Below are 15,169 nucleotides of genomic sequence, written 5' to 3' on the forward strand. Positions count from 1 at the left end.
TTTTATGCAAATATATATATATATATATATATATATATATATATATATATATATATATATGTTAGCTTGTGTTAAAATTGGCAACTAGGGCCAAATTCCACCTTGGGACAACTCATTTGATGGAGATAATGATTGCATTAAATTCCTCTTTTCGAGAGTACCAAAATTGATATAAAGATCATCTAATTTGGACAAGCAGAAGTGTCTTTTTGAATTTATGACCATACATGTGCAAATTGTTCAGGTTGGCCGCATCATCATGTAGGGTCATGAAGCCCAATGGATGTGTCACTTCACCCTCAATGATTTGTATAAATACAAGTGACCTCTCGTCTCATTTGGTGTCATCATCTCTCACACATTCTTCTCTCTCCATCTCTCATTGGTTCGTACAACTATTGGGCATTCTCTCTCTCCCAGGGACTCTTTGACCAGTTTTGACTGTGATTTTGGATTGTTTTTGTTTCTCTAGGCCACATTGCTGGGCACAGGAATCAAGAAAATCTGGGCACTTTGTTCAGCATTGACTGAAACTTTGACTGCAGAAAATTACAGCAGACTTTCTCTTCCTTTGACTGAATTTGACTGGACTTTGAAGGATTGTTTTGGGCTGACTTTGACCAGCAGGGAAGGCTGAATTTGACTGTGTTTGACCAAGCTTCAAGTGGACTGTTCGACTGCTGCGTTGACCATCTTTGACTTTCTGGTTAGGGCTGAGTTTGACTGCAGTTGACTGCAGATTTGACAGGGCTGTTTTAAATTTGGTTTGGCAAGTCAATTTTGACTTTTGTACTCTCTCTCTGTGTTGAACATTTAATATAATAATAAGAAGAATTTATCAAAGGGTTTTCCCCACATTGGGGTTTTTCCTTGGCATCTGCCAAATATGGTGTACTCTTGTCTTGGCTTGTCTTCTGCATTTTACTTTATGTTCTATCTACAGTTACTATCAATGTGATTTATGGTCAACGTGATTGCTATCGGAATCTAGTTTGGAAATTGTCATTGTGCTGCTTAAAGTACATTGAAGTAATTGTGCTATGCATAGAACATACAATTGTTATCTAAATTTAACAGCTTGGAACTAAATCCCCGGGAAACTCCTGGGCACTTCCCCTCATTCAGAGGATGGTACCTAGTGTAAGGCAGACGGTGTAGACTTAGCGCACCTGATTGTGTGGGAATTGAACTAGGGACTTAGACAGGTTGCTGGATTACTGATGATGTACTGACAACAATGGCACCAACTGATTGAGCTAACCCTTGGAAAATCTTGCGGGATCCTTGTTCTTACCGAGTATCTGGATGGAGGGAGGCTCAACTGCCAGCCACAATAGTGGCTGGTAAGCCTTAGGTACTGTGGCTTTTTACATAAGCTGTATTCAGATTTATCAAATCTAAATGGTTGAATGGTATTTGAAATTTCTTTGTTTCACTGTGTGTGTGTGTGCAATCTTTTCATATTTATGCCATTTCCCAGCTGTGTCATACAGAAAACTTCGTTTTGAATATTGGCCTTGTCTGTGTCGTATGTCCTATCTGTATTAATGCATCTGAGCTTATTTCATTTATTGTCATTGGAAGCTTATGCTAGCAAGTTAATGCACATTCTATGCTACCAGTCGACATAATAAAGGTATGGATAGCTAGATTACAATCCTTTGGAAGTCCTGATCCATAAAGTGGTGATAATTTCTTTGAGGAGTTTGCATTTTTTTCCCTCCGCCACAAGCATGATGATAGATCCCATTCTCAGGAAAGTGGGAAGAGCAAATATAGAAAGTTAATTGGACAGTGTTCAATATCACATACCATGATAGCAGTTCAATTGAAGCTATATCTGCTGAAATTGACGGACTATGTTTGGCCTACTCTGCACTGAATGTGAAGCTCCAGTTTTCAAGCCCAATCAATCAATCAACATGAGTGCACAGCTTGAAATACCCTATGAAATATAGTAGGAACTAGCTTTTCACCAACTAGAATATTCCTATAAACAGTTTGATTAATAGGGAAAAAAAGCAAGTTGCAAAAAATGAAGTCAGTCGATATGTTCCAAATCCGAATAAAATCGTGAACTTCAAGCTGCTGAAATGTTAAGAGAAAATCCCCTATATATGCTTGTATTTTGAATTTGGTCAAAACAGGGGTTTTAGAATGATTTATTGTCATATGATATATCACAAGGGACTGAGCACCACCTCTTGTTCATCCTTGTAGTCTGCATTATGTTGTGGGTGGCATTTATCATTTGTTCTGACTGCTCTGAGCTCCATATGAAATGCTTGCCTGACTGGCTGACTAATAGAAGATCTATGTTCCTCAAGATATACTTTTCAGGTTGGACATATCAGTTGAGGATGAAGCAAACTCTAATGTATATGCTTTGGATTTAGCAGACAGGTCCCTTTAATAGTCTTCTGGTTAGCTTTCTTTATAAAGGTGTTGGTAAGCTTTTGTTGCATTTTTATGAGGGAGAGATGAATAGATTTGGAGACAAAATGAATTATTTCCTTCCACATGAACTTATCAGGCCCTGGAGTGCCAGTCAAAATGTATATTTGTCATTTATCTACCCTGTTTTAGTTGCCATCTAACCATGGAGTTCTTAATTTAAAAAACCATTTGGTGGGAATTATACGGTGGAACTTTATCCTATCTAAGGAGTTATTCTTGTATATATCTATGGATTTGATTGCTTCAGGCTATATTTCTTCTGATCTAATGAATTGTTTCCTTTCTCATGAGCTTATCAGGGTGCTAGTCAAAATGTATATTTGTCATTTATCTACCCCATTTTAACCATGGAGTTTTTAATTTAAAAGATCATTTGGTGGGAATTATATGGTGGAACTTTATCCTAGCTAAGGAGTTATTCTTGTATATATCTATGGATTTGATTGCTTCAGGCTATATTTCTTCTGATCTAAGGGCATTGTAATTCTTGTCCAAATGGAAACTAATTCTGTCTCCAGTTTAATTTGCAGCAAATTGATCGTGGCAATCATATTTTGGTCCTTATGAATTCGTAAAAGTTCTAAAGATTTATATTTGTCTCTGTGCAGAGGATGGCATTTATCTATCATATGCTGATTTTCATCCTTATACAATGCAAGATTTGGCATGCACCAAGGAACTAAACCAATGGTTTGTGAAGCAGTTTGATGTGGTAGGTCTTTCTTTTGGATTTCTTATGCTTTATTTCTTTTTTGCTGATAATGAACCAGAGTTCTCTTTGAGGAGATTGTTGTTTTCATTCTAAATAACTTAATTTTCACATTACTGTCCTTCATATCCTGATTTGTGTTAGAATTTATTGCATGTACCTTCTTTTACATACCCCGCTTGATGAATATTCTCAAAATCTCTATCTGTATTTTAACACTGGCCTGGGATACTAGGGGCCATCCCGCCTTGTTGCAGAGGAGGGTAAATCAAAGTGTTCGTGGGTGAGCCTTGATGATGTTACAAATTGCTTCATTCGAGGTATTTCTTTTGTTTCATCATATCATTTCTGTAAACTTGAGTGATGGCCCAGAGATTTTCTTTTTTCCAATTCAGTAGATCTTTTTGTTGATTTATTAACAAAGATGGTCGGAATGAGAAGGTTCATTCTCAGAATGAAATTGAAGAAAATCTAGAGTGTACATGTATTCATCCATAGGACGCCACATGTCATGATCAATTGGAATTTCTATTTATCTGAACTATTCATTTGCTGATAATATCCACATTCTTGACAAACACTTTTATTCTCTCTCAAGAATCTGATATAGAGGAAGCTCTGGCAATTATCGCATTGAACCCATAACCTATTAATTTTAGCAGTAGAACGAGGACCGTTCACAAGAGTTTTAAGCTAAAAAAAATAATTTGTCCGAATACATTGAATATTGTTGCCATAATCTTGTTGCTACTTTCAAGTCGATTGAATTGTTGTTGGTTTGGAAGATATTGTCTAGTTGTAACAACATTCAGTTCATTTGGATGTGAGAACTATCTTTGAAATATTATAGAAATATTGATGAAAGATTGTAGAATTCCATGATGATCAGCGCTGACATGTTTTTCCACCACATTGATTATATTGGCTTCGAACAAAGTTGTTGCAGTGTTGTTGTTGTAAACCATGATTTTTTCTGCCTTGTGCCTTGTGCTACCTCATAGAGACTTGGTTCAGCAGGCCACACAGAGTCTTGTCTCCACATAAATTTCTCGTTGAATGATTTAAGTAATTATTTGGATACCTCCAACTATTACCCTCTAGAAAACCTGATCTGTAAACTGCGGTGGATATTCTACTGGAAGAGTTCATGGCAACAGATTTTATAATATTCTGAAATCTTAGATTATGCATATTTATTTCCTTAGATTGCAGATTAATTAATTACTAGGTTTGTTTGAATTTATAAAATAACTGAAACAAGGAAATGGAAGGAATAGGTGCATAAAAACACCATCCACAGAAATGAAGGCAAGATTTTCCCTGGGAAACCCAATATGGTCGAAAATCCAGGTAGAAGGTGAGCCCTATCCTCGTCATGCTTTGCTTCAGTTATAAAAATGCACATAGAAGGGAATTGGCACTCTTATGGACCTACCTTTGACACTGGCTTGAATAAGTGCCACAAAATCCTCCTTTGTTATGCTCTGAAAATACACACCCAAATGTTTTGCTCAATTATGGAAAAGGTACACTGGAAAAGAATGGAACCCCTTATCTAAGTGGCTCAGTGTTTAACATAGCTCGATAGGCATCTAGGGTTAGGGGCTTGACTTCCTTAGCCATCAATATGATAAGGCTTTGGACCTTCTAGAATCTTCTTGAAAGTCCTCACATGGCTAGTCCCACATGTGTGAGTAATGGGGGCTGATGTGGCATCCACTCGTACCATGGTGGTCAACTAGGTAGGTTAACTTGCAGGAGGCATAACTTCCACACATGAGCTCCGATTGTGGTGATCTTTGGATAGAGCGAAAGGTCTCAAAATGTTGATCAATGTTGAGGGTGTGGGCACAAGTTCTAGACCTTGCAACCCCACAAAACATCGTTTGATGCCTCAAAATGACTCCACAAGGTTTTAGACACCAATTTTCGAAACTAGGACTTGCCACTAAAATTGGGCCTGTTACTCACCCAAGTGGGTGACCCTAGTAGAAAATCTTTCTTTTGTTTAGCTTGCTAGTGAGCAACCCTATGATAATCTATAGATAACTATTTCTCAAAGCCTTCCAACCATGCTTTGATTAGTGCTTTTGACATTTAGCTTACTTCTTGAAGGAAGGTGTGTCATCTATCATAAGGTACTTTAGCCATTTTTGTAATCATGTGCTTTCATTTAATGTTAAGGGTATTCTAGTATAGATCACTAATTGAGTTGGATGATTGACTACTCTTGATTGTATTCTTGTTCCCACACTTCACCTTGATGGTAATCCCTTGATCCTACTCTGGTGTGACCTTCCTTGAGGCCTTTTTTTCCACTATTTAGGACAAGAACAAATAGGAGGAATTGAATGACAAAGTGTGTCCATGATAATCCATACTACCATTTTCCACTTACCCCTTATTATCCGTCTCCATTCTTTGGGTTGAATGTTACTATCACTAGTATTGGCTCCCATTTTTTCTCTTCTTTGAGCGAGGGCCCAAAGACCATTTCCTTAAGAGGTTGTTGCAGTTGAAAGAAAGCTAAAGGCCTATATACCACACTATAAGAAAATGATAAAAGGAAAAAGGTGGTTGGCACAATATTGTAGTTTGTGAACAAAAGCCTAGCGTGAGCTCTATCCCCTCATTAGCCCTCACCCAGTTCGTGGTATATCCATGATATATCTAAATAAAAGGAACTTTGGATGTGCCAACCTCGATTGAGGCTTGTAACCCAAGCTATGCTATGCAAACAAAATAAAAACATTAAAGTAAAAGGTGCATTAGAGGGATGGTAAAAATAGGTTGAGGAAAGGGGTAACTCTGGCTTCACGATTGCTCCCTCTTCACATTATTCACTGGTACCAAGGCCATGATGATATTCTATGAAGGTGTTCCATTCCATGACCACTTTTGATATGGACATATTGATTGATGGAAATAAATGTTCCTCTTGTCAGGGATGGAAGGACCTAATAGGGCCTTTGGATAACCCTCCCATATCTAAGTGTGGTAAGTTGTTTACAAACCATTCGCTAGAGAGACATTTGAAGACAATGCTTGTGTGAGGTACTTTTGTGGCTTTTGCATTAAATATGGTCCAGAGTGAAACTTCTATGATTATTTTATCTATGACGATGATCTGAATTGATTTTAGAGCATGTTTCAGATGTTGCTTCCTAGTTACACTTGGAAGGAGGGTCGTGAAGCTTTGCTAGAGGGCCGAGGTAAGGTAAGACTGTTTCGGAAGGCTGTTAGTGTGTAGCAGAGGTCTGTGGTAGGCCACAAGCCTAGCCACTCCAAAACAGGCCATCGTGGAAGTGTTAGGGTTTGCCATATGCTCAGAGCAACAACATGAGAAGGCAACCATCTACGTTGACTAGGCCGCAGTTATTTAAGGTATGTTTTGGGGTATGATTGTTGGATTGTTGTAGGTTACAATGGGACAATAGCAAGCACGATGTTGCAAACACAAATGGGACAACAAGCTATCATAGGAGCAACAATTAACAATGGGATAATAGTATGGCAAACATGGAATGGCAATGTCACTAACAGTGGGACAACAAGCTATGACATGGTACAACAATGGAGCAATGGGACAACAATAATGGCATTGTACAATGATGGCACAACGAGACAACAACAACAACAAGGTGTAGCAAATGCAATCATGGTGCAACAGTATGAGCAGTGACAACATTGTGATAAGGGGCAACATGATGTGAAATGCTACAACACAATGATGGGCATCATGACAATGTGATGTGTAGCATGTTGTGTGTAACACTTGCAAGTATAGGACAATGATATTAATTGATACAACGAGACGCAGCATGATGGGCACAGGATGATGCAACACTGGTAAGTGCAGCAAGATGATAAGGTACAACAAGATGTTGCAGTACCGGAAGGTGCATCACGATGCAACACAGTGAGGTGCAGCATGATGATGAGGTGCAACATAATGATAGGTGATGGAGTCACCTTGGAGAATCAGTTGAAGCAACATGTCTTGAACTGAGCTCAACAAACTCATGTATCATCTTCTTAAATATGATCTATGCTATTATAAGTCAATGTGTTGACTTTTGTTGTATATGTACTATCCCTCTCTCTCTCTTTGTTGAACTATTGAAAAACATATAAGAAGAATTGATCAAGGGTTTCCCCACATTGGGGTTTGTCCTTGGCTAGCGCCACATCTTGTGTCCTCTTGTCTTGGCTTGTCTTCTGCGATCTATGTTTATGTTCTATCTGCAATTTACTTTAATGTTGTTGTGATTGCTAATCTGGAAAAGATATTGAGCTAATTATGTGTTGTGGCCACAACCACCACCCTATCAAAACTTGGCTTGGCAACAATTTTGAATGGGTCCCCTAAAAGTTGGTCTCCTACCTCTCCGAATGATCTGTTTAGTCCCAGAGAGTTCAACTCATTGCCGAGCCAAGTCTCCAATTTTTAATGGTCAAGACCCCCCTTTTACCTAACCCCTGTTGCACGGTCCTCTCATCACCCTTCTTAACCTTCCATTCATTTCCTCTATCGGGACCTTTCAACTCAAAGGAAAACCTCTTATCGCACCTTACTCCTTTATATAACCATTTACAAAGGAAATCCTTTATAAATATGCATAAATCACCCCTTTTCGCTTACCACAATCAACATTAAAATGCATTGAACACATGGCTTTCAGACCCAGTAGTTTCATTAATCGAAATGCATGTTTTTCGGGTCCGTAGCCCCATCGCTTATCGCTATCGGCCATGCCTAGGGCTTATATATATATATATATATATATATATAGCGCTATTATATGCCGGACCCGATGGTTTTATTAACCGTGATATATACATATATATATATATATATATATATATATAGATATCGGGTCTAAAGCTCATCACAATATTGCAATCGGCCCACTCCAAAGCTTTTATATGAGGCACACCACTGTTTACTGGACCCGCTGATTATTATGAATTGGAGTGTATAAAATTTCAAGTCCGACCTTACGGCTGGACATGGTTTTCCCATATATTCTTATGTTTTCGAAAACATTGAAGTTGAGGCTTTTCAAAGGGAAATCATATACTACGGACCCGCCAGGGCTATTAAGTGCCGCTTACATATATTTCAGGTTCGCCTACTCCGATCCTCCACCGTTGATCTATCCCTTGTGGATCCAATGGTCCACGTAGATTTCGGGTGAGCTAGTTGCTCGAGGAATACCCGCTCGAAAAGCGGTATCCTCTTTCCTCTAGCTGCCACGTGTTGTTTGAAGAATGGAATTGGGGCCATCCTCGCAATATCGGTCACCACTTATGACCCCTTCCGAAATATCATCCGACTCTGTGTTTTGCGGTGATTTTCAATATAAATCGAGTTTTGCTTGCGGGACTTAATCTATGAATAAATTTAAAAAATTAGGGGCCGATTCTTTCACGTTTGATGTAATAGACGTTCAATAGAGGCAAGACTTATGTTTTAAAGCATTTTTGTTGTGTTTTTATAAGCATGACTGGTGTCTAATATTTCTGCAGGCAAGGAGTAATGGATGCATAAGCGGATTCGGAGAACCCTTATACGCGGATGTTTTCTGTTGAGAGAGCCGACCTTTGGCATTCTTAGTCGGTTTCCAGGCGTTGGTTACGTATTCCAAAAGCGAACCTGCCCCAAATCTCATCATGAAGAGATGACACGCAGTCATCCTCTTCTAATCAACACCTACTCATTTCCCCAGGAAATGACGCGTTCCAGTGACCGAAGACTCCTTCTACGTGTCAGCAGGGATGCTGATGGCTCTACCTCTGTGTATTCTGATCGGTATATTGAAAAGAACAGGGGGAGACGAAAGGTTAGGGGGCCTGAGTCATAAATACTACCTCCAAATAGGAGAGAAGGGCTTTTTGGTTTTGGGAAGAACAACTTTGATTATTGTGAATAAAAAGAGACTGTTTAGCTTAATAAAGAGCTTGTGTTTTAGATTGATTTTCGTCTCTTATCATGTGTTTTGATCAGAATGTTGTCGCTGGTATAAATGCAAATGTATATTTGTTTTGAGCATATTGATGACTTATAGTTCATGGTTATGCCTAGTTATTTGAATATGATTCAATATCATGGTTAAAACATGAAAGGTTGTTGACTCAAAATTCCGTTGGACATAAGTTGCAAGCTCCTCTTCCATAAATGGAATGTATATTCCTGTGAATGATTGGATTGTAATTAAGTATTAATGCAACCTTGTTCTTATATGAACCAGTAATTGACTCATTTAGACTTGGAATTCATATATGATGTTTAACCTCCCTTTGTCATGCTCCTGCAGTATAGATTAGGATAGTTAGGACATAGACTAGAGTAGTTAGAAATAACTTAGATAGGAGTTGATACATATATGTTAGCTGTTTTAATTTTGTTGATTTAATTGAAGCCTTCTTCTCAGAAGCAATCTTTCAACCCATTTAACAGATTACGGGGTCCCTTAAAACCCATTGGAACTAGCCATTCCAAACGAAAGCAGGTCTAATTGGGGCTTGCGATCAGGTTAGTTCCCCTTCTTGGTATAGCGAAAATTCGCCATGTCAACACTATGAAAATTGAAATAAATTGCTCTAAGCATAGAACATACCTAAAATTAACATGGTATCACAGATGAGGTGAAGAGAAAGCCCAAGCAAGAGTGAAAGAGCAATCACCAAAGACAGTTGGGAAAGGACAAAAGGGACAATGGATTCCTCATCCCTCTTCAAATTCACCAAAGGTGAAATCGAAGTAGAGAATATTATCAGAATGGTGCAACGGAAGCTTCTGATGGCCTACCTAAAGATTAATTCAATGGGAAGTGCAGATCTAATGGTGGAAGGAAAGGCTGATGCTTTGGGTGTAATAAGTTCGGCCATTATGCGAAGGAGTGTCTGAGGTAGGGACACATAACTTGATGGTGATAATAATCATTCGAGGGACATCTTCAATGATCAGAGGAATGACAGGTAATGCAGGGCATCAAGGAAATAACCGATTCTTCAAGAAAACAGGGAACCCCAGGTATGAAGAATCAAATGTTGTTTCTGATAAGATAAAGAAGCGTTATCTTGTATTGGCCCTCTCCTTCAGACTCTTTGGGAATCTGGGTTATTGATTGTAGTGCTTCAAAGCACTTCATCGAATAGAAGGGTGCTCTCTCTAACTTGGTAGAGATGGAAACAATCATGAGATTATACTTGGAGTCAATGCCACCTATCCCAGAAAGGGTGTAGGGAATGATACCCCTATAGTGAATGAGGGTAACTCGATTCATTTACGTAATCTCCTTTATGTACCTGATTGCAAGAAGAACCTACTGTCCATTTCAACAATAGAAGTCAAAGGTTTTAGGGTGGCATTCATCGATGGAAAGGTACGTGTTTGAAAATGGAATTTTCAAAGATGCTTTTGAGTTCAGGGTTGGTAATTTGTATCAAGTTGCAGGATGGTTCATTGGGGACCATGTTAGTTGAAACATCTCTTCTATAGCATCGGAGGTCTACTTATTATGGAGCCTTACCCGATGTGAGTCAGATGGTGACAGGATGCCTAAATTCAAGAATAACATGAAGGTACATGTCTGAGATGTACCGAAGGAAATTCTTACAAGGGGACCATTCCCCTCATGTAGCAGGTCCACAGATTTGGAACAACCCGAGGGATTTGAGATTCATGATCGGGAATCTCATGTATGCAGGTGGAAGAAATCCCTCTGTGGCTTGAAGAAAACACCCTGGGCGTAGTATGAGGATTGATAGCTGTTTGATGAAGCTGCGATTCACTAGGAGTGAAGCCTATCCAAACCATTGCTTGAAGGTTGTGGATGACAGACCTCTCATACTGGCACCTTGTAAGGACGACCTCTTTCTAACAAGTGCAGACCCTCTCATTTGTAGAAGTAAGAGGGAGTTGGATTCCGGATTTGGAATAGTGAACTGCAAGCCCGTGACTACCTCGATGGAGCTTAACTTTCAGAAGTTATGTGGTAGTGATGTTGGACCATATTTGGGAAATGCCTCTGAGTTCCATAAACTCATTCGCATTGATGTTCTTGGTGAACTTCCGTCTAGATATATGTTTTGAAGATAGCATGATGGGCTCATATATGGTTGAGCCTCATTGGATTGGTGCCAAGAATCTTCCGAGATATCTTCGGGGCACAATCTCTCATGGATTGAGATACACTGCCGGAAATGTGAAGCTGCATGACTATTCGAATGCTGACTAGGTAGGCAGTGTGGAGGATCGTAAGAGCACTTTTGGGTGCTGATTCTCTTTGGGTTCTGCTCGATATCCTGGATGAACGGGAAGCAGAAGACAATTGCTTTGAGCACCACTGAGACTGAATACATAGCTACGAGTATGACCTCGTGTGAAACTGCCTAATTGCGGAAGCTCTTCAGTGAGCTATTTGATAGATGATGGATACCAACGTGATCTTGTGTGACAACCAGAGGGGGATTAGATTGTTGAGGAATCCCATATTCTATGATTGCTCAACCATATAGACATTAGATACTACCTTATCTGGGATATGGTACATCGATGAGCAAGAAGGCTCCATCGCATTGGGATTGATGTGCAAGTTGTAGACATTCTATCGAAGCCCTAAGGAAAGGTCAAATTTGTGACTTTCCAGAACGACTTGGAGTCGTTGAGAGACCCTCTTATGAGGGTCCTGCATGATGCATGCATTGAGATCTGGGAGCTCCAGGGGGCTTGAGGTACTTCTTGGAGCAACAAGGGACCATAGGGTGACTCACCCTCCCTTAATGGTGTGCTATGTACAGGGTGAATGGCTCAACCTTCCCTTGTGATACCCTGTGGTGAGTTAGGGACAGGATGAGTGGTTCTCTTGTTGAGGCATCCTACCCATGTAGTCTAGGACTCATGGGAAGTACCTCTCATCTAGCCAATGAGTAGGGAAATGGGGTTAGGGACCATAGTAGTACTATCGATGGACCCATCATTATATCTATCATACTCCCTATGCTAGCATGACCTCCATTGGTCTGGGATCAGTATGAGTGGTTTGAGACACTCTCTTTTGATATTGATATGGGATCAATTGGAACTGACTTTGGGTCAGTAAGAGTGACATAAGTCACTCTCTTGGAACTGATCTAGGATCAGTAAGAGTGGGACGACACACTCTCTTCATATGGAATTGACTTTGGGTCAGTAGAGAAGGGTATGAGACATTCTCGATCAATTCTTCTTCTTCATGGTTCAGCGGAGCAGAGCTTAGCAGAGTAGAGCAGCGCAGGGCACTGATGGCAGAGATAGTATAGTCTGGCAGATGGATCAACGAATGGAATTCTCCCTAGTTGAGAGGGAGTGTTAAAATTGGCAACTAGGGCCAAACTCCATGTGGGCCATCTTATTTATGGTAGCTGATATTTTTCTTGGATCCCTCTCATCGAGAGGGGTAGTATTGATCTAAAGATCATCCGGTTCCGATAAGTATGCATGGAGTTATGAATTTATTTGTGTTATAAGACAATTCGTCAAGGCCGGCCAAGAACCAAATAAACCCCACATGTGCTCAATGTTTTAGTATAAAAGGAGATGACTTGAGAGTCATTTCACACTCACTTCACTCTTGATTTCTCTCCACTTGTTCCTGGTTTTGGTGGAAGAGAAATCTAAGAGAGGAAGCCCTAAAACGCAAAAGGTAAGGAGCCCTAGTATGAAGCCCTAGGTGCAGTCAACAAGGAAGGCTACACGCTGCCCCATACGGTGGTCTCTACAAGCCCTAACACAGTCCTAAGGAGGATGCCCTAACGCAGTCCTAAGGAGGAGGATCTAGCAGCAATTCAAAGGAGGAGACCCTACTCACCGCCCTTATACATAGATCTAATTTGCCCTAACCGCAGGTCTGCCCAGCCCTAACCTAGCTATCTAAAGCCTAGCTGCAATCTGATTAAGAAGGCCGAGGAGGTTCTAGACAACTTGATGTGGAGGAGATTAAGGAGGCCGAGCAGTGGATGTTTTGAGGATTGTTCTCTCTTGTAACAGGCCGAGTAAAGGGACCCTCCTATTTTGACTAGGCCACAACTAAGGAAGCATTCTAGCGAGGGTTTGAAGGGCTGTCGTAAGGTCATTTTAGGTGATCGAGTTATTGGAAGGAGGGTTGTGAAGCTTTGCTAGAGGGATGAGGTAAGGTAAGACTGTTTCGGAAGGCTGTTAGTGTGCAACAGAGTTCTGTGGTAGGCCATAGGCCTAGCCACTCCAAAATAGGCCAGTGTGGAAGTGTTAGGGGGTCCCATATGCTCAGAACAACAACATAAGGAGGCAACCGTCTACCTTGATTAGCCTGCAATTGTTCAACGTATGTTTTGGGGCATGATTGTTGGATTGCTGTAGGTTACAATGGGATAGCAACAAACACGGTGCTGTAAACACAAATGGGACAACAACCTATCATAGGAGCAACAATTAACAATGGGACAATAGTATGGCAAACATGGAATGGCAATGTCACTAACAGTGGGACAACAAGCTATGACATGGTACAACAATGGAGCAATGGGACAACAACAATGGCACAACAGGACAACAACAACAACACGGTGCATCAAATGCAATCATGGTGCAACAGTATGAGCGGTGACAACATTGTGATAAGGGGCTGCATTATGTGAAATGCAACAACACGATAATGGGCATCATGGCAATGTGAAGTGTAGCATGTTGTGTGCAACACTTGCAAGTATAGTACAATGATATTAAATGCTACAATGAGATGTAGCATGATGTGCATGGTAAGGTACAGGATGATGCATCACTGGTAAGTGTAGCAAGATGATAAGGTACAATAAGATGTTGCAGTACTGAAGGTGCAACACAATGCGAGACAGTGAGGCGCAACATGATGATGAGGTGCAACACAATGATAGGTGGTGGAGTCACCTTGGAGAATCAGTTAAAACAACATGTCTTAAACTGAGCTTAACTGACTCATGTATCATCTTCTTAAAGATGATGTATGCTATTATAAGTCAACGTTTTGACTTCTGTTGTATATGTACTATCTCTCTCTCTCTCTCTTCGCTGAACTATTGAGGAACATATAAGAAGAATTGATCAAGGGTTTCCCCATATTGGGGTTTGTCCCTAGCTAGCATCACATCTTGTGTCCTCTTGTCTTGGCTTGTCTTCTGCGATCTATGTTTATGTTCTATCTGCAATTTACTTTAATGCTGATGTGATTGCTAATCTGGAAAAGATATTGAGCTAACTATGAAAATTGGAATAAATTGCTTTAAGCATAGAACATACCTAAAATTAACAAAGTGAGAATTAAATGCACATTTATTCTCATCGCTTGATCTAAATGAATCTGAGCCATTAGATCTTAGGGTTGCCCAAAACTCATTTAGGGAAACAAAAGGGGGAAAAGAAAAGAGAGACTGCATTCATTCTTCATGAGTAGATTGGAGAATGGAGACCGAGAGCTGGAGAAAAGTTCTGAATGAAAAATTTGTTGCAGCAAGCTGAAGAAGTGATTTCAGGGCAAAACTGGGCACGAAAATCAAGGCATAGAATACAATAGAAGGTACAGTATGAACAACATTTAATTCTGTGAGCTGCACGCCGTTCGAGAGAAGTTTTTGAGATTTTTTTTTTTTAAATAAATCCATATAGTCTATACGGAATCCATACAGTACAGTCTGTATCCGTACAATACATATTTTCAACTTCAAGTGGGCATGGAAATCAAGGCAAAGTGGCAATGATTTTCAAGGAGTTTTGGGCTGAAGAGATAAGTTGTATTTTGCTGTTTTGTTTTGTCTGCAAATATATTTTTCCTGAATATGAAAGATAAAGAAATTTGAAGAGATTTCTAACAGGTTTTCTCCGGAGAAGATTGAAGGGGTTTTTTCAAGGTTTAAGTTGACCAAAAATATGTGTATTTTTATGTTTGTTGCTGGTTTGTATATGTCCATATTTATTTTCATCATGTGTTGACACCCCCATGTGTTTTA

General features: G+C 39.9%; 1 protein-coding gene across 2 annotated transcripts in view; it reads left to right on the forward strand.

The window, feature by feature from the left end:
• LOC149197816 (AUGMIN subunit 3-like) overlaps positions 1-15,169 on the forward strand; it is a 332,310-nt gene that overhangs the window by 112,577 nt on the left and 204,564 nt on the right. For both annotated transcript variants that reach the window (XM_089405979.1, XM_089405977.1), the window contains exons 6-7: positions 3,066-3,169; positions 3,402-3,486. In XM_089405979.1, coding sequence (XP_089262105.1) covers positions 3,066-3,169; positions 3,402-3,486 — 189 coding nt within the window. The remainder of the gene's footprint in view (positions 1-3,065; positions 3,170-3,401; positions 3,487-15,169) is intronic.

Source organism: Pinus tabuliformis, chromosome 2_2 (genome assembly GCF_031772625.1).
Source record: "Pinus tabuliformis cultivar Carrire ecotype Pingquan chromosome 2_2, CPIR1, whole genome shotgun sequence".
In the NCBI taxonomy this organism is placed as follows: Eukaryota; Viridiplantae; Streptophyta; class Pinopsida; order Pinales; family Pinaceae; genus Pinus; species Pinus tabuliformis.